This window comes from Silurus meridionalis, chromosome 6 (genome assembly GCF_014805685.1).
Source record: "Silurus meridionalis isolate SWU-2019-XX chromosome 6, ASM1480568v1, whole genome shotgun sequence".
Lineage (NCBI taxonomy): Eukaryota > Metazoa > Chordata > Actinopteri > Siluriformes > Siluridae > Silurus > Silurus meridionalis.
In genome coordinates, this window is record NC_060889.1 from 28,270,310 (window position 1) to 28,292,778 (window position 22,469).

The 22,469-nt window shown below is 38.6% G+C and overlaps 1 protein-coding gene across 1 annotated transcript; it reads right to left on the bottom strand.

Moving 5' to 3' along the window:
• Window positions 1-2,503: 2,503 nt before the first annotated feature.
• On the bottom strand, window positions 2,504-20,271 carry LOC124386948 (phospholipid phosphatase 3-like). The gene is given in 7 exon segments (XM_046851026.1): window positions 2,504-3,090; window positions 5,454-5,630; window positions 5,783-5,840; window positions 7,158-7,438; window positions 10,506-10,615; window positions 10,618-10,662; window positions 19,952-20,271. Coding segments are annotated over 7 exon segments (912 nt in total). The 5' UTR covers window positions 20,073-20,271; the 3' UTR covers window positions 2,504-2,970.
• Between the last annotated feature and the right edge of the window lie 2,198 nt (window positions 20,272-22,469).

Sequence of the window (22,469 nt, forward strand, 5' to 3'; positions counted from 1 at the left end):
TCATAATGTGCAGGTCAAGAGTCAGAAGAGCAGGTCAAGGGCTTTACATCAAGCACCAGAATAGGAGAAAGGTGTGACTTTAAACCCAGTACAGATTAACTGGTTGGAGATTTTTGTGGAGAATTTCTCAAAATGCTTATCTCCTGGGATTTTCACACAAAGCCAATTTTGTGATTTTGAAGATGTCAGAGTAAAATGACCAGACCAATTACATCCATGGTGAGCAGAAAAGCATCCCAGAATCTATAACAGATGGGCTACAATGGCAAAGTTCTTCCAATCGTTTTATGGTTGGCTTCAGGAGCAGTGCAGCATGGATCACATTCTGGCACCGAACACAAGGACAGCCTCATGAACACTTACATGCTCTAGCTATTGTGCAATAAACAATAAAATTAAAAAGATGTGCAATACCACTTTTTAAAATTTATTTCTGTATTTCTCTGTGCAAAAATGTATTTAAAAATGTATAAAAAAAAAAAATATATATATATATATATATATATATATATATATATATATATATATATATATATATATATTATATATATATATATTATTATTTGTTTTTTATTAATTTTTTTTTTTTTTTTTTTTTATTGTTTATTAAAAATGTGCAACTTGAAGCTTCTGTCACCAAAACAAATTCCTTGTCACTGCAAACATACTTGGCAATAAAGCTTTTTTTTTAATTCTTATTTCTGATTCTCATTAGCATAAAAGCAACTGATGTAAAACGTTAGCAAATACTACACTTGGAACAGACTGCAAAGAACATATATGTGTATATGTATGTATATGTATATAAAATTATAAAAAAAATACACCCCATAATATATTTCATTTTCATTTGCTGTAATAATAAGATCCACTCTTTTGGGAAGATGTTTCACTAGATTTTGTGTAGATTTGTGTGAGTTCTTAGGTACTGATGTAGGTGAGGTGAGGAGGCCTGGGGTGCAGTCAGCATTCCAATTCATCCCAGAGCTCCAATTTCCACATGGAAAGCAAATCTTCAAAGAGCTGGCTTTGTGCACAGTGGCATTGTCATGCTGGAACATGTCTGGGTCCCCTGGATCAACTAAATACTGCAGTATCCCAAGACGTCCTCCACAATTGTCTACCTCTACTTTGGTGTAACAATTCAAGGAAAAAACATATCTGTATGGAACAGTTGGGTGTCGCAATATTTTTGGACCAAATGCGGACCACTACAACGTAGACGGGACTTTAGTGTGTTATTACATCCAACATTTAAGTAGATCAGCTTTTTTTAAATGTTTTATTTAAAAATATTTAACACTTTAGTCATAATTCACCTTTTATTCATCAAGTGGTATGACAGCATGTTTCCACAGTCTTTTTGATTACACAAAAATATATTTATTTAGAAAAAGAAAAAATAATATATATATAAAAAAAAAAAAAAAAAAAAAAGGATTGTCGGTTCCCAGCCACAAAGGTTTCACTGAGACACGTTTATAGTGGTCTCTCACACTTCATACACATACATCGAGTAAAAGAATACTGGCTTAAAGGTAAATAATACAATGTGTGAACTGTGTTTCTTTGTGTCCGGGACTCATCTTAAACCAGCAGACTGAAATCCCAGCTTCTGTCACAGGACACACATCAACGGTAAATGGACTGTAAATAATTCAGTCTGAAAGAGGCACTGGATCTGATGGTGGTGATGATGATGATTATGATGATGATGATGAGAAATATATTTATTATATTCACTATATATATATATCTAAGAATCAGCCACCAGTAATGTGATCAAGGTCCTTGTGTTGTATGAATGAGATCATTGTACAGTAAGTCACTCTGGATAAGGGTGTCTGCCAAATGCTATGAATGGGGAAGTGGTAGCTCAGTGGTTACATTGTTCTAAGAGAAGGTTGTTAGTTCAAATCCCAAAACCCATTCTGCCACAATTGGGCCTTTAAGCAATGCATTTAACCCTGAAAAGTTCACTTGTAGGAATGGCATGTAAGTCACTCTAGATAAGGGGGTCTGACGAATGAATGCCATGAATGGGAAAGTGGTACCTGAGTGGTTAAAACTTCTAAACAGAAGGTTGTGAGTTCAAGTCCCTGCACTACTGAGCTGCCACTGCTGGGCCTTTGAGCAAAGCCTTTAACCATCAACTGCTCAGTTGAATAAATTACAATTATAAATGTAGGTTATTTTTTGGCCTCATGAAATCCGATGTCCAAATAATGATAACATTCAAGTACACTGAAATTATTAGGCACCCCGTTCTGTCAAGTCTGGGTATGCTTTAGTCGTAAAAAAGTCCCCAAAAGATCGGCAGTCCTTGAAATACTCAGATCAGCCTGACACCAATCTAAATGCCCAATCGGATACTTTATCCTAATATTATCTGATGCCTTCATGCCTTCACACAATGACCTCCCCACTCAGGAAACCCTAATTGGATATGTACATGGATGAAAAATGTAAAAGGGTTCCTAATAAACTGGTCAGAGTGTGTATCTTGAAATTATTTAAAAAAAAAAAAATTAAATATTGAGTCACAATAACTATAAAACTACATGTCAATTTCTTTTTTTTTCAATAACATGGTTCAGGGCTTTCGCTAGTAACAGATCAAGGCATTTTATAACTTATAATTATTTGAAATGTAATATAAAAAAATATTCATTTGCATTTTTATAAAAAAAAATCCTTCCTCCTACCTAGGAATTTGTTTCACACAAAGGTTATATATCTGCATCCTCTCAGACATAGCTTCGCTGTCCTTTTGAGCTGTCGAGAATTCACAATTCGGGTGGAGAAACAAACAAGAGGCTCGAGCAGAGGCCCGGTTTTCGACATGCCTTCGATTTGGCATGTTGAGATTCACATGTGGTTTACATCTGTCCAGTGTAGGCCAGTCTTGCTGATGGGCGAAGCCAGGACTAGCCCAGTGACCAGTCCAGTCCCATCCTGGGCTGTTCAGAGTCATGCTAACGTCAGGTGGTTGTTCCGTTCCACGCTGGGAAGAAGCTCTTTCTTTATAGGAGTGGGTGGAAGGGAGGAGCCCCTGTGCTTTGACCTGAAGAGGTCAGATATGTAGTATGCCTGGAAAGAATAGGGAGAAAGAGCAGAAAATATGATTAGAGCTAGTGCATGTTAAAAAAAAATACATCAGTGAAGCAAATAAAAAGTATATACATACAGTGAGGAAAATAAGTATTTGAACACCCTGCTATTTTACAAGTTCTCCCACTTAGAAATCATGGAGGGGTCTGAAATAATCATCATAGGTGCATGTCCACTGTGAGAGACATGATCTAAAAAAAAAAAAAATCCAGAAATCACAATGTATGATTTTTTAACTATTTATTTGTATGATACAGCTGCAAATAAGTATTTGAACACCTGAGAAAGTCAATGTTAATATTTGGTACAGTAGCCTTTGTTTGCAATTACAGAGGTCAAACGTTTCCTGTAGTTTTTCACCAGGTTTGCACACACTGCAGGAGGATTTTGGCCTCCTCCACACAGATCTTCTCTAGATCAGTCAGGTTTCTGGCCTGTCGCTGAGAAACATGGAGTTTGAGCTCCTCAAAGATTCTCTATTGGGTTTAGGTCTGAGACTGGCTAGGCCACGCCAGAACCTTGATATGCTTATTACAGAGCCACTCCTTGGTTATCCTGGCTGTGTGCTTCGGGTCATTGTCATGTTGGAAGACCCAGCCTCGACCCATCTTCAATGCTCTAACTGAGGGTTGTTCCCCAAAATCTCGCAGTACATGGCCCCGGTCATCCTCTCCTTAATACAGTGCAGTTGCCCTGTCCCATGTGCAGAAAAACACCCCAAAGCATGATGCTACCACCCCATGCTTCACAGTAGGGATGGTGTTCTTGGGATGGTACTCATCATTCTTCTCCCTCCAAACACGTTTAGTGGAATTATGACCCAAAAGTTCTATTTTGGTCTCATCTGACCACATGACTTTCTCCCATGACTCCTCTGGATCATCCAAATGGTCATTGGCAAACTTAAGACGTGCCTAGACATGCTGGTTTAAGCAGGGGAACCTTCCATGCCATGCATGATTTCAAACCATGACGTCTTAGTGTATTACCAATAGTAACCTTGAAAACGTGGTCCCAGCTCTTTTCAGGTCATTGACCAGCTCCTCCGTGTAGTTCTGGGCTGATTTCTCACCTTCCTTAGGATCATTGAGACCCCACGGTGAGATCTTGCATGGAGCCCCAGTCCGAGGAGATTGACAGTCATGTTTAGCTTCTTCTATTTTCTAATGATTGCTCCAACAGTGGACCTTTTTTCACCAAGCTGCTTGGCAATTTCCCCGTAGCCCTTTCCAGCCTTGTGGAGGTGTACAATTTTGTCTCTAGTGTCTTTGGACAGCTCTTTGGTCTTGGCCATGTTAGTAGTTGGATTCTTACTGATTGTATGGGGTGGACAGGTGTCTTTATGCAGCTAACGACCTCAAACAGGTGCATCTAATTTAGGATAATAAATGTAGTGGAGGTGGACATTTTAAAGGCAGACTAACAGGTCTTTGAGGGTCAGTATTCTAGCTGATAGACAGGTGTTCAAATAATTATTTGTGACTGTATCATACAAATAAATAGTTTAAAAATCATATATTGTGATTTCTGGATTTTTTTTTAGATTATGTCTCTCACAGTGGACATGCACCTACGATGACAATTTCAGACCCCTCCATGATTTCTAAGTGGGAGAACTTGCAAAATAACAGGGTGTTCAAATACTTATTTTCCTCACTGTATATATTAGGATCAGACTCTAATATTGTGTTGGTCCCATTTTGCTGCTAAAACAGTTGAGCAACAACAGCATAAACTTCTTCAGCAGTTCGAGCTACAGGACCACACGGACCAGCCTTCGCTCCACACATGCATCAATGATCCTCGGCCACCCACGACCCTGTCGCCGGTTCACCACTGTTCCTTCCTTGGAGCACTTTTGATAGATTCTGAACACTGCAGACCAGGAACATCCCACAAGAGCTGCAGTTTTGGAGATGCTCTGACCCAGTCATCTAGCCTTCACAATTTATCAAACTCTCTCAAATCCTTAAGCTTGTCCATTTTTCCTGCTTCTAACATCAACTTTGAGGACAAAATGTTTACTTGCTGTCTAATAAATAAATCCACCCACTAACAGGTGCCATGATGAAGAGATCATCAGTGTTCCAGAAAATATTTATTGAGTTTATTGAGAGTATTATATTGCATATATCTGGGATGGATGAATGGATAGATGGATAGACAACCAGAAAATATTTGTATTTATTTGACTAATATCTTGATGAATTGTAGCTCTAATTCCACAAAGCATGTTGAGCCACACAGTTTCTGTCAGGTTCCTGGGGTTAGATTTAGGGTTCTAGTTATGTATAAGTTCTGCCAACAAGGACATTAAGAGGAATATAAGTGTGTGCCCTTACAACGCAGTAGGCCACCAGGGCTCCCTGTACAAATCCAGCCAGGACGTCACTGGGGTGGTGCTTATGATCAGAGACCCGCGATAGACCGGTGTAGAAGGCCATCATGAGGAGTGTGAACTGCACCAGAGGCCGGAGCAGCCGCGCTCCTTCCCAGGTGAACCTTGACTGTAGGTACAGCTACACACACACAGACACAGACACAGACACACACACACACACACACACACACACACACACACACACACTCATTAGACTGGAGTAAGTAAACACAACTCACTTATTTTTTAACAAGATTTCAATATAAAATGAAAAAACAATTAGGTACTTACAGCCAAATAGAGCATGGTGTACATGGAAAAAGAGGCGTGGCCTGAGAAAAATGACTTCCTGTTTAGAGAGATAGAGAGAGAACAGATTAATATCTTTGTCCACATGGAAATACAAATTGAAGTCAACTTAGCAGTCATTATGGACACAATATGGATGGCTAGAGAGGAAGTAGTGTCTGTTTCTGTGTCTCTTCCAGGGACAGCATTAGATCTATAAACGGTTTAGTGTGATAACTGGATTGATATAATGCTCACTGGTGCACTTTTGCACATCCATCACTTTGCTTTAAAGGCATTAGCCTAGATAATACAGGTCTGCTATGGGATTAAGAGGAACATGCTAATGTCCTTATGTAACTTATGCAAATATGGTTGGAAGACATGTTGGCTACTTGGACAGTGAGCACATCTTTTATATGTGCAGAACCTGTAAAAAGTTTTTGAGAGACATGTTCAATTTGTTTTTTTTGCCCGAAACGCTATAATCAAAAAGGTACAATCAAATAAATAAATGTATTTTTTTTTTATTTGATTCTCATTGAAAAAAAATCCTCTCTTATTGTGAAGAACAGCTTTACATGCTCTCAGTAGTTCATTCCTCCGTTCAGCTGAAACTCTCTGAAGATGTTCTTTGCTGGTTTAGGTGTGGTGACTGGGCAGGTCGTTCCATGAGAGATTACTCTAGACGACTCTCAAAATTACACTTGGAAGTATTCCTCAATTCGCTTCCAATGAGCCGCAGTCCAGAATTGCATGGTGTAATGGTGAAATATGGAATTAGAGATATGTTGGTTCAAGATTCCTTTCACTTTCCTCCAAAAGCCTTTTGAATAAGCCTCCAAAACAACCCCAAACCATTAGGCTTCCACCTCCATGTGTGAGTGTGGGGGTGAGGCAGTCTGATCACACCTTCTCTCCTGGTCTACAGCTTACAGAAGTTCTTCTGTTAGAGACACAAATGTCCCATTTGGACTCTAGAGCATTTTCTTCCTGCCATTTGTCTTTGCCTGGTTTCTTGCATAGTAGTAAAAGGAACATGCATGTGTCTTAAAACCATAAAAGACTCCAGACTTTTCACTCTATGTTGGAGCCGGAAATGCATTTCAGTTTATAAGAAACCAGCTTTGATAACGCAACCCCAGATATTAACTATTAAATATCCGTCTCTGCATTGATTTCTAGATGTATTCCGTTCCGGCCGACGCATATGTAATTGTGTTCCTATTCCCTTTATGTTCTTTATATTCTATAATATAATTTATATTATATAATTATATTCTATAATTATTATCCAAAAATCCTGATTATTATTCATTCCTTTATTGTAAATATATGTAGCATTCTACATTACAGATATTGCCTCTCTGGATCATACCTGGCCTCTTGAACCTGGCTTTCGTCCCCTGTGCACATGTACTCTGTGATGTAACCCAGCGAGCAGTTGATCCGGGAGAAATCGGGTCTGCACACGTCCAGGAAGTGAGGACGCAGGCGGCCCACCGACACCTTGGCGATATCCGTAAAGGACTGGCTGATGGCGCCGCCGAAGAGGAACACGCCGACCTGCTTGTAGAGGGCCGACAGGTAGGGGTTCCTGACGAACGCGTTGGAGCCCTCGTGGAGAAAGTGGATCCGATAGCTCTCGCCTATCGTGATCTGTATGTGGTTAAAGGTCAAAGAAAAAGGGGGTATCAAGATCAAGCTACAGTATCAGACGAATTCAGCTACAAGGGTGTTAGTAAAGGCAGGAGACCTAGGGTGCGGTCAGCGTTCCAATTCATCCCAAAGGTGTTCAGTCAGGATGAGATCAGAGCTCTATAGCAGGCCACTCAAGATCTTACTCTCAAAAGCATGTAAACCAGATCTTCAAGGAGCTCACTTTGTGCACAGGGGCATTGCCATGCTGGAACCAGTTTGGGTTTCCAAGTTCAAGTGTATGCAAAATTTTATTAGAGCGCATCTAAAGACATTGTGTACAATTTAGTGCCTCCAGATTTGTGGTAACAGTTTGGAGAACACCATATAGCAGGAAAGATCAGGTGTTCCAATACTTTAGGAACTATAGTATATAGTATACATTTAATAGTTTTTCTCAGTTGCTTTGGAGCGTTTAATAAATAATGTTTAATATTGGAAAATCATTAATTTATATCTAATCTAATCTAATAATAATAATAATAATAATAATAATATTATTATAATATGTATTAATTAATTGTATTTAAATTAATATAAATATTATATATTTATAAAAATATATAATAAATTATATATTATTTATTAATATAATAATATTAAAAGTATTAATGCAAATCAGTAAGCGCATTTCTCAATACAATTTGTACAAATAAAATAACACAATGGATTACTTGCAAAATCCTGAATTTTTCTTAAAATCTTTAATTCATCAATCAAAAGTAAGTACTTGTGTCAATGAACATCTGGTTGCCATCAGAATCACACGTCCTTTTGTCATTGTTCACAAACAAGATCTTTAAAATGTTTAGTCGTGTTGTGAGTATGATGCTGCACAGTTTCGGTGTTTCCTGATGTAAACTACGGTTTGGATCATAATGACTGAAAACGCATGAGGCTGAATTTTTTGTTTGGCATCTATGAATTTCAGCAGCACAAATTCATTTATTTGATTTATATTAATTGTATGAGACCAGACAGGATTCACATTTTTACTGTATTGCACTGTATTAGTCTTTGTTCGTTTTCTGGTTGTTCATCATTTCTGTGTTTTGCTCCGTCACCAATTAAAGGTTCACAAGATTCACCTTTGACCTGTTTTAGAGAACTGGTTGATTATTGGTTGATCTGATGCCTTTCACTCACCTTCATTAGTGACATTCAAGATTCATCTGCACAATTCATCAATTCAACACATTTACAATAGAAATTTGAATAGAAATGTCTAATTAAGTTAAACTAGTTTAATCATTTTACAATTAATGACGTACACAATGAACTGATGCTGAGATGTTTTGGGGGTTAAAACTTTTCAGGTGAAACCAGTGTAATATATTTTAATCAACATGAACATAAACAACTGATAATGTAGGAAACAGCAGACACTCATACACAATTCATTAAATGATGTACAAAAGCGTTCAAACAACGAGAAATATTCTTATGATGAGCACGAGTGGTTTTGAAATGTTTTGAAATGTAAATTTCTGGTCTTAGAAGCTCTCCAAAGCACCTGTGAAGTTATTCTGGCACACTCAACTACATATTCTATACATAAATCTAGAAAAGTTGAAGAGGAAAAATCTGGTGTGTTGTACTCAGGTGGAAAATTGTGAAACTAGAGCACATTTTTTTGTTTTTTTCTCTTAAAAAATGATTCCTCCATCTGTTTTAGTAACATTAGTCCCGAGCTTTCAGGGAAAATCGTTTGGCCGATCGCGTCCGGGGCCACTTACGGAATTTTCGGTTACTTTTAAACATAATTTTCTTCACATATACATATAATACGAACCATATGTCTCAGCTCGAACCCCTCCCTTCATACCAGATCCAAGCCCCACCCCCCACACTCCACCCACAATCTATTTCCTGCTAAGCTGAGAGAAAAGCGTGTGCGAGGGAGAATAGTGGGATGCGGCTGGTTTTAATAAAGAGAATCGCTGAGCTAGCTGTTGAGTCTCACGCTGATGGTATGTTGTTTGGTTTCCAGTCTGAAGGCCGGGGCCTCTCTCCTCTCACTCTAGCGCTGGTCTGGGACCAGTTTTCTCGCTCGGATGAAGGCTGTAATGCGATCCTCTGTCGGACCGCTCTCACGGAAACACCTGGCCTATAAGAGCGGGGGAAAAAAAAATCCCTCGGACGAGGTAACCTGCCATCGAACCAGCAAATCTTTTCTAGGAAATGGACATTTCTTTTTGAAAAATGGAAAAAGAAATTGAGTTGGGCCGAGATGAGGGAGTGGGTCTGACTCTCGAAAGAAGAATTCAAAAGACTATATGTGTTACTTTACGCACTTTTCGCACATTTTCTTTTTATGTAGCATCACTTGCAATATTGTATTCATTTATATGTTATAACAATATATAACAATTCATTAATTACATTCTGCTTTTTCTTTTCTTTTCTTTTTTTTGTGTAACCTGCTGCTGCTGTAACGCAATAATTTCTCTTTTTTAAAGCAGCGTAGATGAGATGCAAGTGAACCCTCGGGCGTCCTGTCAGTTCCACTCACTAAACAGCCTTAGGTTTCTTTAAACAGTTTCAGGTTCTGGAATCATTCCTGATCGTCCTTCACTTCCACATCTTCTCAAGAATATCTAAAATAGGGGCAATTGAGGGAAATAAACCTGAATCCAGAGCTGATCATGGAAACTCCAGGTGTAAAACCCTGGACACAACCTGGTCACGCCCTGGACATGCCCTGGATACACGGTAAAAACAACCCCCTGAATAAAATCTAGTCAAGGATTTATTCTCATTCCAACCATATACAGTGTAGAACACAGTGAAACATCTTCCCAGGACCAAGGTGCTCCATCAAACAACATAAAATTACTAAAAACACGTGCGCACGTGCAACATTTAGTGCAAAAAAAAACAAACAAAGACATCATAAAACAGGAAGACAGTAAAGACAAATTGTAAAAAACACTTAACACAGCAACACTGTAGCGCTAATCGTTGTGGTACAGAAGGTTGTCCATTTTCTGAATAAGAGTAAAATACAAATACTATACATGTAACCTACCGAGAGGACGACGATGAGCGTTCCTACTGCTGATAAAACCCCGTCGCTGATGGTCTCCCTGTCTTTAGCTGGGTATTTTATGGAGTCGTCGCTGCAGTAGAAGCCACGCGGTACGGCCGGACCGCGCTCGACTCGATGATCAGGAACGGCAAACCAGCTAAAAACAGAGACGAGATTGTGGCATGAGAAACCTGGAGTCTTTCAACTGATATTTATTACGGCAGCGTAAAGTATCTGAGTAAACGTACTTCGCTTATCACCTTTTTGTTTACAATTTCTAGTTTTATCAGAGTGTCAAAGATAGAAGCAACTTTTTCTCTCTACTCAACTACTTTTACGGTTCAATAGATGGACTTTTTACTCCACTATATTTTAATAAACAATGACTGCTACTAATTACATTTTGGACCTTTGTTGAAGACGTCATTAACACTCCCCCAAACCAACACCTGCGGCCTGTGAGAGCTTTTTTAAGCCTTGTTTAGTCCAAAAACAACTACATTCCAAAAACTTTTCAAACTAGTTGAATAGAAATATTTCTCTGATAGTTGCATCAAATCACAGTCAGCTCTGAATGTTTGTATCCACTGAATGCTAACGTTTCTTCCACTTTGTGACATGCTACTGTCATTTTATTTGTTATTTGAGGATCCTTTTTTAAAAGATTGCAGTGTTGAGGTGTACAATTTGATTTGTATTTGAGAAAATAAAACCTCAGTTGAACTGTTTTTCAGCTTTTCACTTACACGTGTCTTGGTGATTCGAGGACTGGTGCATCTTTGAGCCTACGTTCAATACGAGTCAAATGTTTAAGTAGTGTTCAAATCAGATACTTTTGCTCAAGTCATTGACCTGTAATGGAGTCAGTTTTGCAGTAAAGTATATATTTTTACTTAAGTAGGATTTTCAGGTACTCTTGGGACAACTGAATGTTCCAGACATTCGTCTTTCTTTTCCAAACTGTTGCACAAAGTTGGAGGCACACGATTGTATAGGACGTCTTGGGATCCCGGAGCAGGAAAACTTCCCCTTTATTTAAACTAGGAATTAACTCAAAACTGCTCAATGACCCTGTGCACAAAGCCAGCTCTATGAAAATATGCTTTCCATTGGTTGGAAGATGTAGAAGGTCTCCTGCTATAGAGCTCTGACCCTATTGAACACCCTCGGGATGTATTTTAAACACAGTCAACCCCAGACCTCCTCACCTCATCAATATTTCATTAATGCTCTCATGGCTGAAAGGTTTACAAAATCTAGAACATCTTCCCAGAAGAATGGAGGATAACAGCAAATGGAGACTAAATGTGGAATTGGATGTTAGATGAATAATATGCCCATGTCGTTCTCCAGCACATCTGGAGTTCTTTAACAGTGCACCGGTCCTCCACAGCTAATCACTGCTGGAAACGTTCGCACGAGCCTCGGATCGTTCGCTGCGTTACTGCAGGCTGCTTTTCTTGGGGACGTTTGACTCGGTTAGAAATTACGAGCGGACCATAAATCAGCTGCTCGCAAGCAATAAAAGCTCAACATGCTGATGGGAGCTTTGATAAGGCCACAGAGGAGGGAAAAACTGAATGTATGACTCACTCGCTTTCTTTCTTTCTCTCACTCTCTCTGCCACGTTTCCTGTCTTCAGGCTTAAAAGCATGTTCCCAGAACTGTGGCTAAACACTCAGGAAAGCCTCGAACAAACAAGCAAATAAGAGCTGACTCAAATTTGAGGTCCTTACTGGAAGGACTTATGCAGATGAAACACAATCAGAACTGAAAAAGGTGAAATGTCTACCAGGGAAAAACGAAAAGAAAAGTCATATATCGCAATTGAAACGTGGATGTGCAGACACATAATAATAGCAAACCTAGAAAAGGAATTGAGGACGTATTTATTATTAAATAAAATGGGATACTTACATTTAGCAATAATCATGTACAACATGCAGGATGGATCAAGTGATTTTGGAAAATGTGAAAAAAAAAACAGGCGGTTTTTGGAAAAAATATACCAAAAACCATTAATTAATTAATTGAGCTACACATTTTTAAACTGCAGTAACAATCATTTTAATTTTAGTGCGATAACAATAATTGAAACTGTACAATAATCTCATGTAATTTGTTTGTTTGTTTGAAAGTGAAACTACTATGATTGTTTTTTGTTGGGTTTTTTGTATTTATATAGATTTTTTTAGTCTTTGCATATATTTGCACATTGTTTTTGCTGCTGTAACATGGAAATTTCCCCACTGTAGGAAAATTCTATTAAACCCTACCTGGTATACTTCCGGTAAAACTAATAGGAATCTGGAATACACCTGAAAACACCCTCTGGAATACACACAAAGCTCTGGAATACTGTCTGGAATAATCCTAAAGATCAGCAATACTCCATGTAATAGTCATAAGGATCAAGAATACTTCCTGAAATTCTTATTTAACCAGTTAGCATATAGAAAGTTCTGTGATGTAAACAATAGAATAACTATCTAAATTACAACACTATTGTTTGTTTTGAGCAGAAATGCTTTATGGCATGTTGTTTACTGGACCCTTATCTTTTCTAATGATGTACAGTTAGTCATGGTTACTCTTCTCCCTTTATATTTATTCTATTGCTAAACATTAACACCTGAGAACACTGGAATATTGTACGCACCAAGGCTAAGAGTTTTTAAACACCTTCTGGTATTCTCACTCGAATTAAGTAGCTGAAATACTCCCTGGAATACTCAAAGATAAGAAATACTTCCTGTAATACCCCATTGGGAATACTTACAAGGCTCTGGAATACTACATAAAATACAACCTGGAATATTCCCTGGAATACTCATAGGGAACATTAATACTTCATAACATTAATCGATGGAATAATCCTTGGACTATGAATAAAGATCTGAAACACTCCAAAAAACTCCTGGAATACACATAAGGATAAGGAATACTTCTTAGAATACTTATTAGGAACAGGAATCATTTACTATAGTACATCCTGGAAACCTCTTTGGAATATTAGTTGGAATACTAATAAAAATCTGAAATACTCCCAAGAAAACTCCCTGGAATACACAAAAGGATTAGGAGTACTCCCTGGAATACTACCTGCTATTCTCTGTGGGATCCATATAAGGATCAGAATACTCCCTGTAATACTTATAAGGATCTGGAACACAATTTGAAAAATTACCTGGTATTTTCCCTGAAATCCTCATAAAGATCAGGAATGCTCCCTGGAATATTACCTGGTATTCTCTCTGGAATACTCAAAATGTTCTGGAATGCTCCCTGGAATATTACCTAGTATTCTCCTGGAATCCTCATAAAGATCAGGAATACTTCCTGAAATAGTACATGGTATTCTCCCTGGAATACTCAAAATGATCTGGAATACTGTTTGGAATATTTAGAAGGATCTGGAATACTCTCTGGAATACTCAGAAGGATCAGAAATACACTTACTTCGGAATACCCCAAAACCACTTACTATGTATAAATGTACATATACAGTTGCACATTATTGCAACTAAAGTCACTATCTGGTTAATGTAAATATTATTTTTTATGGCCAGACACATGAAGCCTCGTTGTTCTGCGAATGGTTGCTTGCACGTGACTATTAAAATTGTATCCTTGGTATGCCAGAATGTTCTGGTGTTCATCCACACACTGTGGTCTGCTTCAGATGAAAACAACCCGCCACGTGTCTGCGTGATGTTAACCAAAGAACTGGACATGATCCGAGGCAGGTATTTATATAAAGGATGAGGCAGATGTCAGATGTCCGTGTGCTCTCAGCTGGAGGCTATTAAGTAATCAGCCCCGAATATCCACATCTGCTGAGTGTTTGTTTCCTCTGATGAGCACAGAAGACAAGCCTTTAGAAATCTGCCTCAGCTGTAGGGACTCTGCAAAGCTGATTAGTCGGGTTTAAACCTGCCCAGATTTCATTACAGACATGTGCGCACCCACACACACTCATACACACATGCACACAGGACATGGGTGAGCCAAGAAAATAAATACATCGTCTATTGAGTAGAGGAACATCTAGCCATTTTGGAGACCGAACCCTTGAGTAGATCGATTTTCATTTATCAGGATGATTGCGTGTCATAATATGTTCATTACACTCTACATCTGGAAAAGAAATACTGATTTAAATGGCTTTTGGACTCATGATGGAACTCAAATGATTGGATATCCAGATGTCGCCCAGATGAGGAAGTTCTCTTCAGCTGAGAACCACTCATTGATGCTGAGGATGGTTCTACATGAGCATCCTAATGGTCCATGAGGTTCCTCTGGATGGTTCTTTGCACAGTTATACAGTATATCACAATACATACCATATCTTATCATCTCCTGCATCTTCTGTACATTATTCACTCTCACCACTGTGTTCTGTATATGGACACATACCCTCATTTTACAACATTGCTATTTATTGTAAATAGGCCAAAGTTGAATCAAATCGAATCTAATCTAATCTAATCTAATCTAATCTCAATGGATTTAGACTGTAATTAATATAAACAGTCGGCTACAATGGCTCAGAACTACAATTGGCAATCAGTTTCCATCAGATGACGGAATCATAACGAATGGACAATCGGTGTCTCAAGGTTTCTTTCTCATGAAGTCTCAGGAAGTTTTTTCTTGCTCTGGATGATGCTAGTTTAGTAGTTGGGATTAGAAGATTCTGCTGTTGAATTCAAATCCCAGCACCACCAAGGTGCTACTGCTGGGCCCTTGAGCAAGGCCCTTAACCCTTAACTGCTCAGCTGACTGAGATACTTGGATAAGAGCGTATGCTAAATGTGATAAATGCAAATGCCACTGTCGCAGTCATTAGGAAATAAAGGGTAGGGACTAATGCATGAATATAAAATTACTATTCTATTGCTAAACTGCTTTGGGACAATGTTCATTAGTAACAGTGGTAAACACGTGAAAATAAACTGAAGTCATGTTTTTTTGAGACCAAAGTATTATATTATATTTCTATGTCAGTACAATATAAGCAGTTTTCCACCACTCTGGGAGAAAGTACATAAGAGACTTGATCGACTTCCACGGTTTTGTCTTTCACCTCTCGCTACTATCCACATCTGCTACATCTGTCCCCCAGGGTTCTGCTGTTTTGGAGAGAAACAGATCTCGTGATGACGGACTAAATCTTTAGACAGCTGCGCCACTTAAGGCGTGTTTGTTTAAAGTTCGGCCGTCTTTCGGAGCAGCAACAGATCCAAGCTCCTGCATGGGGAATGGAACCGATGCTCAAATCCAGATTAATCCAGTATTTGATTGATTAACTTTTATAGATTTTTATTGAAAAGTTTTGTAAGTTACAGTTAGAATAAAATTCATGTTAAGCTATGTATAATATTTAGTTGAAACATCATTGGAAGAAGGATGTGCTTCTTGAACATCTTATTCTACATTTAGTTGCTGTTAAAATAACCTCCACTCTTTTGGGAAGATGTTCCACTAGATTTTTTGGAGATTTGTATGGTATGGGTGAAGGTGGGGTGAGGGGGCCTGGGGTACAGGCAGCATTCTAATTCATCCCAAAGGTGTTCAATAGGGATGGAGTTCTATAGCAGAAGATCTTCAACACAATTCTAGCCTATGTAAAGTAGATCTTATTGGAGCTGGCTTTCCTATATGTGTGTACCCTCAACTTTGTAGTTTGGGGAAGAACCACATATGGCTGGAAAAGTCAGGTGTGCCAAAACTTTTGTCCGGAAAGTGTATATTCAGGATGCTGATCAACACAATCAGGTTTCTTTTATTTATTCTGTGAAATTTCCCACAAATCATTTGTTGATTAAAGCAACTGGTGCAGCTGTTCATCCTCCCGAAGTGAACGATTAGCAGATGTTGTACTTGTGTGTGTGTGTGTGTGTGTGTGGTCACGGATGAGTGTAATTACCTCAGGGTTTCCGGCGTGTGGTCACTCCTCTCTGACCACATCAGCACCCTAACACGCTCTACTTGTAATCAGGCAGTCACTGAGGGCAGCTCGATCCCACCAAGGCCACATTACGGGCCGCCAAGCAAACAAACGTATAATAAACAAATAACACACGCCATCTTTATCGTCTTCCACAAAAACCTCTGGTAAAAAAATGGGTATGGCTTTCGCTTCGGTGATCGTGTGTACCGAATGCAAGTTCGTTTATTCTCCACTAGGAATGTTACGAATCCTCAACTAAGTCAATTTCAAAAAGTCATCAAATAAATTCTTCATTCAGTCCATTTAACTGCACAGGGAGCACCGTGTTTCCCCACGGACCATTATTTATGACGCACCACACGCTATACTCTGGAGCTCTGGACCACGAACACTGAAGACGCTGCAGAATGAAAAATGGAACAGAGAGAAAACAGCGAGGGGGGGAAGGAGAAGATTCAGGCTGAAGAAAACAAAATTTCCAAAGTTTGGGATCATTTTAAACTAAAACATGACAGTTTTTAAAGTCGTTTAAAATTGATATATTGTTATTTATTTGCAGCGCGATCAAAAAGTCGCTACGCAGTGGCGGCGTAGAGCGAAGTAGTGAAGCACGTTTTCAACGGTGGAGATAAACACACGTTTTTAGTGCGTGGAAAATTCCAAGCAGCTTTTTCCAAAGAAAAAAAAGCACATCGTGATACTGTGTGAGATTTAATACATAAATACACGAACAATTACGAGTTTTATTAAACTAATAGTTTCTACGCCGTCACTACGGAGGGGCTATTTTGATGTAATATGGCGATGAAATGCATTAAATGGGTTTACTGGTATAAGAATGCACATTTTCTATTTTATTTTTCTATTTTTATTTAATATCTACAGTATTTGTTCGTTTTTTAAAAACCCGTCTTATTTTCTCTCTCGTTTTTAGTTTTGCACTTTAATAAAGAGAAACTATTTTTATCCGATTTACGAAGGTCTAGCGATATGGATTCTTTGTCCAGCTTCAATAACTTTTCTCTTCAAAGGAGAAATTCCTGACAATTTATCATATCGAGGGATTGAACGAATAAATGAATGAAGGACGGATGGAATGAATTAAATTATGAAGAAATAATTTGAATTAATAAATAAATTACTTGTGTGTTTCTCAAATGTGGACAGTTGTTTAAGTATGCAGAAATAAGTACCGCATTATATTTAGAATATATATTTAAAAAATTATTTATTAAATATAAAGACACACACACACTTATATACACATCTGTATTACCACCCAAATGGGGTCTTACAAATAAACTATTTAATTTGAGTAAATTAGATTCATTTGTGTCTATTTCATTAATTACTCAATTTAATCAATATAATAAAAGTGTATTTTATTTATTTTATTTATTTGATGTTAATGTATTTTTTTTATTAAACCAAGAACAGATTTTATTTACAAATGTTAAAAATATATATATATATATATATATATATTATTGACACTTGAGAACAGTTTAACAGCCAATCAGCAATTTTTTTTTTCTTCTATGTCAGAACTATAAAAATCACAAATCAATCATTTAGTACGTTTTAAGGTACATAAACGAAATGGTCTATTCCACGGTTTTGTCTTTCAGCTCTCGCTATTCCACATCGGCTGCATCTGTCCCCCAGGGGTCTGCTGTGTATTTGGAGAGCTGTGGGATTGGAGAGAAACGGACCCCGTGATGACGGACTGGTAATTCTTGGTAATCTAATCTCTCTCTCTCTCTCTCGCTCTCTCTTTCTGTGCTTCGTCAGTTAAATGTCTTCCTGGCTGTTCCGAGAGATAAGATTGCAAACAATCTGAGGAGGTGAACGAGAAACAGGAGCCTGAGCTCCTCCTAAAACTCAAACTCAAGTTGAAGCGACAATGAATTCAGCGTTTTTATTCCACAAGTCCAGTTGTGTGAAAGCGACCACAGGAATGTGTCCAATTGCTATAAAAAACGACGTCCCACCTTTTCCTTCCTACTACCTTTAAAACACATCCTCTGTCCTCTACTTGAACCTACAGCAGCTCTATAAGCGGCTCACGCACTTTGAAACGCTGCCCTTGTTTGTTTCTTAGCAGAAATCCTTCTCTCTCTTCACGAACAATGTAGTTAGCTGAGAATAATGGGAACAGAAATGAATCCGGGTGGTCCAGAATCTGGGTCTACAGTGTGTGGGGAAAAAGTATTTGGACGACTTTTCCAGCCATATGTGATTCTTCTTCAAACTTTTTACCACCTTTGTGGTTTACTAACACCCTTGTAGCTGAACAAGATCTTTCAAATCTCCACCAAATCTAGTGGAACATGACCATGATCACATGACCACAAACATGCCTGTAGATTGTATGATAAAGCATTAACTCACTGAATTTCTTGCCAGTTATAATATTTTTCTTATTTTTTACATAATACTCTTGTGTCTTTCATGTTCCAAAAACAGTAGGCTGGATTTCAATGAAGTCCGTCTGGATTCGAGGAATTTCAGCAACATAATTCCAAACTTCCTATTAAACACAAAGCCAAACCAGACAAAAATAAAACTACATCAAAGATGTCGTTTTTGGCTATAGCCTTCTTTTCGGCTTTTTTTTTTTGCTTCATCATGATCAATACTGACAGCTGAAGAGATTTTACCTCAAAGTCATTCCCAAATAGACCATCTGACCCTCCTTACTGTCCATTTTTTCAATTTAGGATTTGTTTAAAGAGCGTACTGTATATATTGTCTCACATTGTGTGTATCATCTCGTATAGCCTGTTTTGTCTTGTCTTGTCTGTTTTGTTAAACCTATATATGTTGTTTTATTTATGTCTGTACTTTTTGAGAGTCACTAACAGCTGGAACTGAATTCCTTGTGTATGTCAACACACCTGATTCTGATTACACCGACGTTGATCCTGATCCCCATCATGGATTATTTGCATACTGTGACGTATTTACTATTTTGCATATGAAACATTAGAACCATTAATGCTAATTAGTGCTGGGAATGTTGTTGTGTCCTTGAAATTCAGACATACAGTCTGACAAACACACACAAAAAAGAATGTTACAATTCTTAGCTGACTTTCTGATCAGAAATAATCTTCCTCTGGGGGGGCGAAAAAAAAAGAGCAAACATCTGGAATCAGCTGTATTTTATATCCCAGACACTGTGTTTTTTTATGTCACAGATTACAAAAGGAGTTCAACCATAAAGCTATTCAATCATTTCATCCCTGATACAGATGTCTGTCTGTCTGTCTGTCTGTCTGTCTGTCTGTCTTTGTACCCGTCTGTCATCCATCCACCCAATAAAGGCGCATTATACTAAGAAAACACATCTGCACCGGATAATGATTTTTCTCTTCCATTTGTTGTTGCAGAATAGTACGAGAAGCTCTGCTCTATCGATGGGCTCCTTATAACCCCAGATCCAGTGAAGCAATCCCATCACAACAAAGGGAAGAAACAAACATCTTACCCAGGAAGAGGCAGAAGAGGTCCAGGAGGACGAGGATCTTCCTCTGGCTGGTGTCTTTGCCCTCACCGCTGGGGCTGATGCTCTCAGAAGCCATCACCTTCTCGCACAGTAAGCGCTGCATTGACTTCTTCCAAGGTTCTTGCCTTTGTTTATGCACAGAATGAGAGGCTCTCCAAGCGCCTGTAGGCTTCAGTCACGCCGGGAACACGCAGATCTGAGCTTCTAATTGCTGAGGAACAGACTCAGACTCTAATGATCTGGACTGAGACTGTGGAGGAAGCGGGATCAAGCTGGAGACTGAGAAGCAACAAAGACTTTTCATTGAGTCTCTGAGTTTACTTTACTCCCCCTCCATGAGACTCCACCCACTTCACACTAACCACCCCCTTTATCGGTATAATCACACCCACATGATGTCACAGCCCTGCCCCTTTCTACAGAGTAGCCATCTACCACTACTACTACTGTAATAATAATCATAATCATAATAATAATAATAAATATGTATTGCTTAAATTTACTATTATTAACAATAATAATAAAAATAATAATAAAAAGAAGAAGAAAAGGATTAAATTGACTATTATAAACAACAACAGCAACAATAATAATAAGGTTAAAGGGTCAGCCATGTTACAGTGCCCCTAGAGCACAGAGGGCCTTGCTCAAGGGCCCAAGAATGGCAGCTTGGTGATACTGGGGCTTGAACCAGCAACCTTCTTAATAAATGTATACAATTTATTTCCATTGAAAAAAATCCTTCAGCATGAAGAACAGCTTTACACATTTCTCAGCATCCAGACACTTCATTTCTCCAAACGCTCAGCTGAAACACTCTCCCGTGTCTCTTGTGAAACTCTCTGAAGATGTTCTTCACTGGTTGGAGGTTTCTTTCTTGTTCCTCTCAGAGCAGTTTAATAGGATTTAGGTGCGGTGACTGGGCAGGTTGTTCCATGATAAATATCACTCCAGACGTCTGTTTGCTCTCTAAATAACGCTTAAAGAGCTCAGAGATATTCGTCGCTTCGGCTCATCGTCTTGTTGCATGGTGAAGCCGGTTCAGTTAAATAATTAATTAATTACATAAATAAATAAATAAATAAAGAGCACAGGGATAAATAAATAAATAAATGTGTTGTGAGTTCTGCTTCATCACCTGGTTGTTAATAGAGAAACTTTTGCTCTCACTTAGCACTGAATGACTGCCAGAAATTAACATTGTGTGGAGTGTGGAGTGTGTGTGAGTGTGTGTGTGTTGGGGGCTGGGTGTTGTTCTTACCACTTTAAAACAGTTTAATGCCTCTGAATAGCAGACTAATCCCAGACTACTTTTTTTTCCCATTTAAACCTTCACACACACACACACACACACAAAACTCCAGTTCTGACAGAATATTGTTTTAATTGGTATATTCTTTTTTTAAAACATCCCATTCCACTTTTTGTCCCCATTTACTCTTATAATATACTCCACTCTTCTGAGTAGATGTCTCACTAGATTTTTGGAGATTTATTCAGACACAAGGGTGATGGTAGTCAGATACTGATGTAGGTGAGGTGAGGAGGCCTGGAGTCAGTGTTTCCATTCAGCCTAATGGTGATCAATAGAGTTAGAGCTCTATAGCAGGGGAACTTCCACATCTTCCAACCCATGGAAAGCAGATCTTAATGGAGCTTATACTGAAACAGGTTTGGGTTCATCTAGTTCAAGTGAGGGATCCAAAGATGTCATTCAATTGTGTGCCTCCGACTTTATAGATTATTGGAAGAACTACATATGGCTGAAAAACTCAGTTCTTTTCTCCATATGTGTGTGTATTTTTACTTTGTCAGTTTTGAGTTCGTTCTCCACATACTCACACTGAACATCCTGTTAACACCATCAGTAATGATAGCTTAGTGGTTAAAGCACTGGTTCAAGCCCCAGTATTGCCAAGCTGCCACTCTTGGGGCCGTTGAGCAAGGCCCTCAACCCTCTGTTCTACAGTGGCGCTGAATAATGGCTGACTCTGTGTATTGTGTAATAAAGAAATAAGTGTTTTTCCTTTTGAAACCTCTCATCATATGTGTTCTCTGGTTTGATCATTAGGAATCCAAACTTGTGCCCCTCTGAAGCTGCTTAGTCCCAGGACTGATTTGTTCAAATCCATGTTTAAAGGTTATACATACAAAAGTATACAATATTCTACATCTGAGACTAAACTTTTACACAACAAGATTAAAAATCCAGAAACAATCACAGCAGGACCCAGGACTTCCTTTATTCAAATACAGTAGAAAACCTTCAACGGCTCTCTAAGAGCAGGAGTGCAGTTCTACAGCACTTTAAAATGCTGCAGCGCCCCCTGTTGGTTATCTACCTTCATTTACAACAGAAGCTCAAACTATTTGAAGCCAGTGATCACAGGATCAGCCATGATGCAGCACCCCTGGAGCACAGAGAGTTAAGGGCCTTGCTTAAGGGCCCCAAGAGTGGCAGCTTGGTAAGGCTGGGGTTTGACACCCCAACCTTCTGACC